This window comes from Myotis yumanensis, unplaced genomic scaffold, assembly GCF_028538775.1.
Source record: "Myotis yumanensis isolate MYYU_CA2020_CCGP unplaced genomic scaffold, mMyoYum1.0.hap1 SCAF_13, whole genome shotgun sequence".
NCBI lineage: Eukaryota > Metazoa > Chordata > Mammalia > Chiroptera > Vespertilionidae > Myotis > Myotis yumanensis.
Genome location: NW_027223764.1, coordinates 49,989,294 through 50,000,241, shown reverse-complemented (window position 1 = coordinate 50,000,241; position 10,948 = coordinate 49,989,294). Strand labels below are relative to the sequence as shown.

At 46.5% G+C, this 10,948-nt stretch overlaps 1 protein-coding gene across 1 annotated transcript; it reads right to left on the bottom strand.

Moving 5' to 3' along the window:
- Window positions 1-1,521: 1,521 nt before the first annotated feature.
- DYDC2 (DPY30 domain containing 2) lies at window positions 1,522-9,645 on the bottom strand. Its single transcript, XM_070433096.1, has 5 exons — window positions 9,576-9,645; window positions 4,924-5,006; window positions 4,136-4,290; window positions 3,702-3,824; window positions 1,522-2,557 (listed from the first exon to the last, which is right to left on the bottom strand). The coding sequence occupies exons 2-5, from the start codon at window positions 4,946-4,948 to the stop codon at window positions 2,354-2,356; spliced, it is 507 nt and encodes a 168-aa protein (XP_070289197.1). The 5' UTR covers window positions 4,949-5,006; window positions 9,576-9,645; the 3' UTR covers window positions 1,522-2,353.
- Window positions 9,646-10,948: the final 1,303 nt, after the last annotated feature.

Here is a 10,948-nt window from a genome sequence, read left to right as displayed (position 1 = left end):
GGGGAGGGGCAGCTCAAGGCTGCCCTCTCTTGTGGCATCACCTGCCTGTCCCTCACACAGGCACTCTATATATATCACACCCACACCTGCTCTTCCTCCTGGGAAAGGCCACCACCTGAGGAGCCCATTTCTGTCTCTGACCTGGACCAGCCGTCCACACCCATGAGACAGAGCGGACACACATAGCAGTGGGTTCCGAAGTTCTGAGCATTTTCCTTAAGCCTGGCACATGGTGTGTGTGGGTGTTGGAGGACAGTGGGAGAGCTCACCTATCCTTGAGAGGGTAGTTGTGTGAACTTTGATGTATTTGAGCTGCCGATCCTAAGGTCCCACCACAGAAGCTCCTTGTGGACAGCAGCTCTGGCCAGAGCGGGCTTGGCTTCATGAGTGTGTGGCCTGTGCAGGCGCCCAGGGCCTGCATGTGGAAGGGCAGCACGTGTGGTTTAATGCTTTGTTGTCACTATGGTGACATACGTAATCGTTTTTGAACAAGGAAGCCCATGTTGCACTGGGCCCCACATATTATATAGCCAATCCAGGCTAGAAGAAGGGGTCAGGGGTCTGGAATTGCAAACCAATCCTTGTGCCAGTCAAAAATGGCTAGCTTGCCATTTTCATATTTGCTATGAGTTTCTAGCCCTTGTATAAGTTCAACTCATTCATTCACTTATTTGACAGATATTTGGCACCTCTTGTGCCGGCACTGTTTTAGGCACTGTTTGTGTGCTGGCACACACATATAAAATCCCCGTCTTCACGGAGCTCACATTCTACGCAAGGGCACTGACAGGGAAGAGGTTATCAAATGTGTGTGGAAGTCCCCATGGGATGTATATGTTTATATAGGAAGCTGTTAAGATGTATATGGTATATATATCCTGGATGTATAGACAGGATATCTATCTATCTATCTATCTATCTATCTATCTATCTATCTAATTTATAGATACCTATTTATATGAAGTACAGATAGGATGTGTGTATGTGTGTAGTCCCCCAAAATGTATACACACTTTGAATAATTATAAAGGCAGTGTTTATTAAAATACATTTCATTTTCAAAATGTAATAGAAATCAGCTGTTAAAGTGTATACACATTATGGGGGAATATATATATATATATATATATATGCCAGAAAAGGCTTCATTGAAAAAATAAGGCCATTTTCCTAGGTGAATGTACAAAGAGGAGCTCCTTTATTGGCCTTAGAGATCTACTTCAGAACTATGGACTACATTTCCTCTCATGTGGTGGCTGAGGAAAATCTTCCCCATTGATAAAAACGTGGCACACTGGAGAGACACATTGAATTTCATCCTGCATGAAACTGATGGCTGTAGCCCATGTGCTGCATTATGCTGTTTTGTAAATAATAAGTAAATACAAAAATAAATAAGAAAAGGCAACTTTTCTTCAGATGAGGATAGACTGGAGAAGGTCAAGGGCAGGAGAAAGGAGACCAGTTAACAGGCTATTGTAATATTTCAGGCAGAAGATAATTGTGGCTTGGGCACTCAAGTGAGTGAGTTCTGGTTTTATTTTAAATGAAAAGTCAACAGACCAGATGTAGGGTGACCAAAAAAAATAAAAAAGAGTAAAGGATGAAACCAAGAATTGTGACCTGAGCAAATAGAAGAAGGGAGAGACGCTGGTTCAGGGTGAATATCAGGGATTCTGTTTGGGTAAGTTAAGTTTTAAGGTGTCCATTGGTCATCCAAGCAGAGGTCAAGCAGGCAGTCAAGTTCAAGAAAATCTTGATTAAAGATATAAACCTAAGGTCATCAGCATATAGATAATATTTGAGTGAACATAGATGGAAAATAATTTTTGAAGATGTTCAAACCTTCGAGTTTTCCTGACACTGGAGCTGTTGCCAGTGGCACACGTACACCCTAGTCCATGTGTCACACTCTGAGGGGCCCCACTGCAAGGCTTAGTGGAGTGAAGACAGGAACACATGGGATGGCTGTCTTTTTACTAGTCTCCAAAAAAAAAAAAAAAAAAAAAAGATAACACAAAAGGCAAACGGCTCATCAGTTGGATTACTTCATTTAAATCATTATTATGAGTTTATTTAATCCTATAACTAGTTCAAATTTTCACATGATTAAGGAATGTTCGTGGCTATAGAAAGGGACTTGGCCTGGAAAGTCCTTGCAGACACCTCCATCTACAGCCCCTCAAATCTGGATTTAATCCACATATTATCTTTAGGTGAGAGCTCTTCTGGGTGGCCATGTTCTCGGCTTGCAGCTTTGAGAGAAGCATCATTAGAATTATCCACCTTCTGATAACCTAAGAAGGAGATTGGGAGCCATGATGCGTCTCGGGAGCACTTCATGCTGAAAAGCCTAGTAATTTCTTTCTGGTGGAGTTTTGACACTCCCGTCAGTCTGGCCAGGTGAATCAGAAGAAGGAATCTGTTGAGGCATTTCTGGAATCTTACTGGCGGTACCTGGCAGGCATTCTTGCTCCCACGCCTCATTTTCAAGGGATTTTGTGTTCTCCTGCATGAATATGGTCTCCTTTGTGGAAATAGCTGCAGACACCAGTGGCTAAACAGAAAAGAGAGAAAAGCAAAAAAGTCATTAGCAGAGACTAAAACACACGTGGTAAGGCAAGAAGACAATACTGCCATTTTCATGCGCAAGACTAAGAATGAAATGGAAACAGACTTGCCCTAGCAAAGCATAAAACAAAGATCTGATAGGATAAGATGATTCAGCAATAATACTACTGCCTGCCAGAACAAAACTAAACATCGATTGGTTGCCTCCCACATGGCCCCGACCAGGGATCAAACACGCAACCTGGGTATGTGCCCTGATTGGGAATCGAAACCAGTGACCCTTCTGTGCATGGGATGATGCTCAACCAACTGAGCCACAGTGCCCAGGGCTAGACTTTTTAAAAATCTATTAATTGTTTGTGAGAAAAGCTGAGCATATTGTATAAATGTAAATAAGCTTAATACTTTCATGTTTCCAAAGTGGACTTTGGAAACTAGCAAAAGCTAGTTAATTGTATAAGACTGCATTAAGGGTTTTAATGCATGGGATGTAGTATAGTTATAAAGATGTCAGGTATCAAGCCCAATAAGTCAATTTCCTATCTGGGTATCATGTACTTTGCAGAAAACACCAAGTGACACATTTTCCAGAAGATTGTGGCAAAAATTACGGAGATGAAGATATGCTTGTCCGACTACTCCAAGTTATTGATTTATGACCACGATTACAGCACCACAGAGGTGGCATCTGTGGCTTGATCATAAATAAATAGTATGTAATAAATAAGATATTCAAGTAAATAGTATAAATAAAAGAACAGACCTAAGTATATAATGATAACCATATTTGGTTTCTAAAAAATATTTAATAATTTTTGAAAAGGGCTCAAAGGACCTTATATAAAAAATATATTTGTTCCAAGTGACATAAGAGATGTAAAAAAAATTTTTTTAAACCAGTAACATCTAAGGTATTTCCTGAAATCTAAAATGGAATTGCCTTTAAACATTTTCTTTTTCCATTGATAATGATCTTATTGACAAAGGTTGTCAATAAGACTGGTTTATAAACACGGAGGGAAAAGTAGGCTGTTGGGGCCTCAACCTGCCTTGCGCTGTGGCCAGGCTGACCGTGGATTCCTGGTACCGGCTCTGGGATGCGTGCCCAGTGCTGAGTCCCTCCTCCCTACCTGGTGACACTTTTCATGCTCCTGTTGAATCTGATACTCCTCTTGCTTCAGCATTTCTGTCATTTGGGTTTCCTTGAGGCTATTATCATATTCCTCCTTCAGCTGGATCTTCTCCTGCCTGCCCTGGGTAATGTGACAGAGGAAATCAGACCAGCCCCTGGGAGGCATGCACAGATGGGCCCCTCCCTGGGATTGGCCTCCAGCCCTCAGAGCTCCCAGATTTGCTCCTAGAACAGCTTTAACCTGGTGCTGGCTCCAAACCCACCAGCTCCATCACTCCTGTGACCTGGACTCCCTGCGGTTCCAGGATACCTGGGCCTAAGCCACCCTCACAAGTGGAAAAACCAAAAGCTCCCCAAGCCAGCTCCACAATTCTGCCTTGGATTTCCAGTTACTCTGGGAAAGCTCCCCAGGCTGACCCAGTGCACACACACCTCTTCCTGTGCTTTCGTGATTTTCCCATAGTGATGAAGCCAGTGAGCCAGGTACTCTATGGGGTCACTGGGCCGAACCTTCACCACCTCTGCCAGTGCCTGGGCAAGGCAGTTCCCAAAGCACCTCTTCAGGTAGTCAGTTTCCATCCTGTGGGCTGGGGACACATCAAAAGAGTCACGCTATTTAAAAAAATAGACACATTCTAACCAATAAGAATTCATTTCAGGATAAATATGATATATTTCTGGATCCCACCCTTCCCCAAAGAATCAATAAATATATACATGCCAATAGCTCTTACATTGAAATGGCCTTTTTCTTAAAGTCCTAGGTCAGATAGTAGGTGCTGGGGTGTTCAGGCATGACAAGAACTTGATAGATTGATAGTTAAGGGGAGCTAAGCTTACCCACATGTCTACCCTGGCGTGGAGAGGAAATAACTGAGCAGAAATGGGTCCCCACAGGGGTTCTGAGCACCCAGCAAGCTGTGCTATTATGAGGTTGGAAGTAACCTATGACATAATAAGACAGGCTTATTTGTTTCACCAGGGATCATGGGCAGCCCTGGGAGGAGCGTGAGGGAAATGCCAGGCACTGCAGCTACTGCTGCCAGCACTAACACAGTGTTCCTCTCTCTAGTTTTTAGGCAAGAAACTGCTTTAGATTGAGTGGGTGCCCCTGGATTCACTGATTTCAAGAGCCGAGGCAGTACAGCCTGAGTTGGGCCACAGAGGGGAGTGGTCCTGGGGTGCAGCAGCACAAACGCAGACTCCGGGGCTGGACAGACCAAGTTCCAGTCCTGCTTCTGCCATTTATTGGCTGTGTGGTCTTCAGCAAGTCACCAGCCTCTGGGATCCTTGGTTTTCTCATCTGAAAAACAAAGTAACAAAGGCATGTGCTTCCTAACTATGAGATAATCCTATATAATAGAAGGCTAATATGCAAAAAGACTGAACAGCGGACCAACCGGTTGCTATGATGTGCACTGACCACCAAACACAGGAGCTGCCCCCTGGTGGTCAATGCACTCCCACAGGGGGAGTGCCACTCAGCCAGAAGCCGGGCACATGGCTGGTGAGCCCGACAGACTACAAGAGGGCTCCCAGACTGCAAGAGGGCGCAGGCCCGGCTGAGGGGCCCCCTCCCTGACCCCTCTGCCAGTGCACAAATTTCATGCACCGGGTCTCTAGTAAATACATATAAAGCACTAAGCCTGGCACATAGTAAGTGTTTAATAAATACTAGCTATTGCCGTGGAAATTTGTGATATGAAATGGCCCAACACCTGGCCTATTCCTGACCAACTCCATCTTCCTCACGTTTATGTATTTTAACTCCAAAAGAGTTAATAATAAAGTGACTAATAAAGGCTTAGATCCAGTCTTAACATTTTCTGGAGGCACTTCTCAGTTTAAAGAAGAAAAAAAACCAGATAGATACATAGATATGAATATGAAAAAAATGTATATTTCATAGCTCTTCCCACTGCAAAGGCCTAGAGGCAAAACCACCTTAGCAGCAATGAGCACACTGAGCATTCTGACTTGTCTTTAAATGGCTGTCACCGCTTCAAAGGAATCAGGGCTCCTTGAAGAAATGGCTAATTCCAAGGTCAAGGCAGCAAAAGTCCCATAAGCCTGGACTATTTTGTTGTCCCAGAAAGAAAATGTTGAAAAATAAAATGGCTGGGGACACAAGAGCCAGCTTGAAGGGGCTGCTACTGGCCAAATCTGGGGAAATTTAATCATCAAAATGCATAATGACTGTAATGGATTACAACTAATTGAGTAAAATAAGGATCCATGAGTCCATATAAAAGCAAATAAATAAGTGAATGGGAGAGACAGCATATAAATACCAACTAATACATGTGGAAAAAATAATGGAGCTTTAAGTAATCACCATTTTATAACCATCATAGAATAACAGAATCAAGCCAGAATCATCAATGAATAATAAAACTCAGTGACTATTTGAAAAAGAACAGGATATTTATATAGTCTCAAAGTTTCTCCCTACACAATATAGACCAAATCCAAAGGGAAACAGAAATTTTACAGTGATAAAACCTGGCCAACAAAACCTTAACCAAAATATCAAAATAAACATCATCAATAAGGAACAGTGACAGCCCATGTCTCCTAATGTAATATACTTCTCAGTGGCACATAATACATTTCTGGATTCCTGCCCCAAAGGCAAAACTTGAATCTGATGGAGGAAACATTAAACTAAGCCGAATTAAGCTACAGTCTACAACTGACTTGAACTCTTAAAAATGCCAACGTCATGAAAAGCAAAAAAGGGATGAGGAACCATTCCAGGTCAAGGGAGCCTAAACAGGTATAGCAACACGTACATGCTCCTGGATTGGATCTGGACCAGAAAAACATTTCTATAAAGGACATTGTTAGGCAAATTGGGCAAACGAATGTAAATTGTAGCTTACATAACAGAATTACATCAAGGTCACATTTCCTGGGTTTGGTAGTTGAACTATGAGTAAGAAAATGCCCTTGTTCTTAGGAAATGCACAGCGTGGTAAGGCTGAATAACAGCTCCCACAGGTGTCCAAGTCCTAATGCCTGAAACCTATGAAATATGTCACCTTATACGGCAAGGACTTTGCCGATGTGATTACATTGAGGACTTTGATTTGGGGAGATTATTTGGACTCACCAGTTAGGCACAATGTACTCACAGGGCCTTTAGGAGAGGGACAGTGAGGTCAGACACAGATGTGAAGATGGAAGTAGAGGGAGAAAAGGTGATGTGATCCAGCACCAAGTCTAGCCTCCTTCGCATCCAAAGCCAAGAAATGTAGGCTGCCTCCAGAAGCAGGAGAAGGCAGGGAATGGATTCTCTTCTAGAGCCTCCCCCTTTTTAACTCTGTGAGACTGATTTTGGATTTCTGACTTTCAAAAACTGTAAAAGAATAAATGTGTGTTTGAAGCCACTAAGTTTGGCGTATTCAGAATGAGTCACTCCAAGATGTGCCTCTGTGATATGCAGATTGCTTTGAGCTAACGGCAACCAAGGCCCTTGGGCTCAAGAGAAGCTTCTTCACCCTCCCCCTGGAGGCAGTTAGATGTGAGCGGAGCAAGGATGAAGGGCAGGTAGAGAAGGTCACCAGGGTGGAAAGCCCCAGGGGCCTAGCAATGGACAATGGTAGGGTGGGACCTCATCCCCAGGGTGGCCATTCCTCCCCTAGCATATCACTGCTCATGCAGTTTGGACTCCCTGACCTTTCCTCCCTAGAGAGTACATCTAACCTTGGTTCTATTTCAGCTCCAGGTTCGGAAAAGCAGCAAAAGCAGACAAGCAACCCTGACCTCAGGACCAGCTGCATTAACTAGTGACCCCGGTACCAACCAATCAGTGGAGACCACTGCCCTGAAAGGACACACCTGGGAAGCTAATGAATATTTTACTGCGATTCTCCCCTGGGACTTCCCCTAAGATCGCTGCCTTAAAAAAGCTGTTAGGGCAGCACCCAGTGGTTTCCCTCCAGGGAGCACGCCCACACTATTCTCCTCCTCCATCTCTTCCCCCAGGTGAGTTACCACTACCTTCCTCACTCCAAGCTCCACGGGCCCCCCTTTGGCCTCTGTAACTTGTTTTCCAGCACTCAGTTCCTCCACCTCTGTGATTTTCTAAATAAATGTCCTCTTATAGTTTGAGTCTTGGCTCTGAATTCGTTCCTAGCCAGAACTCAAGTACAGAGGTTGCTGAACTGAGGTCCAGTCTGACCCTATCGGTCTAACACCTGGTGCCATTCTCCTCACCACCAACACCCCCATCTACCTAGAAGAATTTAGATTAGGGGCTTTGCCCACAATAAGAGATTGTGAGAGGTAACATTTTTTGACCTATGCAGAAGTCAGGGGAAACTTCCAATTACTGGGCATCTGCTCTTCTTAGTGTCCTGCAATGACCTACCTCCTCTCTCAAGTCCCAAGGTGATCCTTAGCTCAGAATGTCATATATACTTCATTTCCCCCTTTCTGTCTTTGAACCTCTCATGTGTGTGGGGTCTCTGACTCTCTCATATGCGCAGGGTTCCCATACATATGTATGTAATTAAATTTGATCATTTTCTTTTGTTAATCTGTTTCATGCCTAATTAATTATTAGACCAGCTGACAGAACCTTAAGAGTAAAGTTTCTTCCTCTCCCACAGAGGTAGTCATGGAGGGGGGGATGGAGGTGGGGGTTGTCTCCTTCTGATACCCTGTGGCCCACCTGAACCAATGCTCCTGGATAAACTACCTTCTACAGCCTGTCTACTCCAGGGTGGTCCATGACCAGCAGCACAATATCACCTGGGGACTTGCTGAAATACAGATTTTCAAGTCCCACCCCAGGCCTATAGATTCAGTCCACATCTTAACATCCTCAGGTGATTTGCAGTTACCAATCTACTTTGCCTTTATCACTGTAGAATCTGCCCTTCCCAGAGGGTAGAATCACCCATTGCATTCCTAAGAAGTCTCTCCACTCCCAGTCCTTGGGTGGCGGCTACACTATGTATGGCGAACCCTTTCTGAAGAAAACATCTGCTCCTAAGCGCACATTTGCAACAATGATCTCAGTGCAATATTGTTGGCCTGACAGTTCTCAAGACTTGCCACAGTAACAGAACCACAATGTGCGGCTTGGAGAGGAAGGTGGCAAAGGGATGCCTTTTACAGCCCACTGCACACTAGCTCAGGGCCTACTCACGCAGAGGGAAGGGGCTATTTTCAGTTTCCCGGAGCTGCTGGTTCTCCCAGTTCATGGCCTTGCACTCAGTAGGCTGGGCAATAAGCGTGGAGATGGGCTTTGTTCACATTCTATTCCCAATGCTGGCACACAGTAGGTGCTCAGTAAGTATTTGCTGACTTAATCAGCTAGGACTCTGATGCTTGTGAGCTCAAACAAGAGCTGGAGCTCCCTTCCACCTGTCAGTGCCCACTCGGGCACTTACTACCTCAGCCAGCGTTTAGCGAGGCTTCTGCACAGCACTGCCCGCAGCACGGGAGAAATTCTAGCTGAGTCAGACCGCTACGGCTTCCGGAGGTGAGGGCCCTGCGCTGGTTCTGAAAGGAACCAAGCGGAGGTTGCCAGCAGGTGCGAAGGAGCGAAGGAGTAAAAATGCAGGACCATTGAGCTTGTAGCGATTGTCTCCTCTGGCCAGGTGTCCTGGGGCCCGGGAAGGGGGTAGGCTGTCTCCTGCCTTTCACACACAGGTAGCCCCTCGAGATTCCTCCCTTTTCTCTCTCCCATTGCGCGCGGGCCTCCCCGCCCCCCTCTTTCCTCTCTCGGGCAGCCCGGTCCTCTCAGTAGCAAGTCTCTGTCCATCCTCGCGCCCCCTCCTCTCGGCCGCGCGTCCCTGACCCCCGACCCCCCGACCCCCCGACCCCGGCCCCCGACCCCCGGCCCCCTACGCGTTCTGTTCACCCAGCAGTGTTTTGTTTCCTGTTTGCGTCGCGACTCCTTCGCACCCAAAGCGCTTTCGCCCGTTGCCTAGCGACGGGACGCGACTCGGGGACCCACGTGTCCCGAGTGCTCAGGAGGGCGCAGGCGCAGTGGGTGCCTAGTGCCCCGCGGAGGTCGGGCTGCGGCGGAGGTTTGGGCGTTGGCCTGGGAGTGGAGCCCAGCGGGGTTAGTTCAGCGCCGAGGGCCGGCGGCCACCTCCGGGCCGGGCTCCCGCCTCCTCCTCCGCAGCGAGGAGCGGCCGGGCCGGTGGAGGCGGGGACGCTTCGGCGGACCCCGACGGGAAAGGACCCCGAGCCCCCGATCCAGGTTGCCTGATGAACACCGGACTCCCAGTTAAACTTGCATGTCAGAGAAATAAGGAACCACCTTTTAGTACAAGCAGAGCATGATAAACACCAGTCGCTGTTGATCTGAAATTCAAATTTAACTGGGCATCTGTGTTTTTATTCGCTAAATCTGACGACCTCCCCGAATCCCCTCCTTTCCCACTCAGCCGGCTGGCTTCCCCAGGCGCGGGCGAGGGACCTTTTTCTGTTTCTTGTAACAGCTTCTCCCGGCGCAACGCGGCTGTTCTGTGGGAACGGGCTTTCTTATATGAAAAATAACATTCCTTAAAACAGCCTTCGTAGGATGGGTATTATGGCGATTTCAGGGACAGGAAACATGTCGAGCGACGTGAGGAGGCTCACCTGGGTCCTCCCCTAATGCCAGGCGCCCATCAATCTGAGACTGACCCTCAGCGGGGCCCGCTCTTGGGCCAGAGGTTTTCTCCATTAGGGTCCGCGGTCCCCTTCCTGTGTGTTATCTTTATGGAGCAGCAGCAAGAATCCGTACCCCCCCCCCCCCCCCCTTATTTGATCTTACTCCACTTCAAACGATACTGAGATGTCAATGTAATTATTTTTGGTTTTAGAGTCTATCCCATGGAAGGAATACAGCCAAGATACCGTGTTCCAAATTCAGTTGTGATCATTCTTTTCTCTGTGTGGTTAAGACACCCATGTCAGAGTTTTAGGTTTTTGGACTCCATTGACCTGCACACGCACTCACCTGCTTTCCCCACGGCGGTTGCTAATACAAAGGATGGTGTACGCTTTCTCCCCCTTGTTTTTCGTTTCATTCCACACTGCGTCCTAGAGTCACCCCCCGTTTTAAAGACCTTCCTCATCTCCTGTTATATCTGCGCAGTCGCCCACTGCGTAGGTTTATCTCACCAACCCCTGGATGATGACCTTCGGATAGGGTTCCAGTTTGGGCTTTCTAAGTACTGGTGCAAAATAACCACGTGTATATTTGACTTCATCTTTCTGTAAGCTAGGGTTCCAGAAGTGAGA

What these genes read in the sequence shown, in the direction of transcription:
- DYDC2 (XM_070433096.1), bottom strand. Translation starts at nt 4,948, where the DNA reads ATGGCAGAAGCAGGACTGGAACTTG. An exon ending in TCACGAAAGCACAGGAAGAG is followed by an intron (nt 3,825 to 4,135) that starts GTGTGTGTGCAC and finishes CACATTACCCAG; the next exon opens with GGCAGGCAGGAGAAGATCCA. An exon ending in AGCATGAAAAGTGTCACCAG is followed by an intron (nt 2,558 to 3,701) that starts GTAGGGAGGAGG and finishes TTTTCTGTTTAG; the next exon opens with CCACTGGTGTCTGCAGCTAT.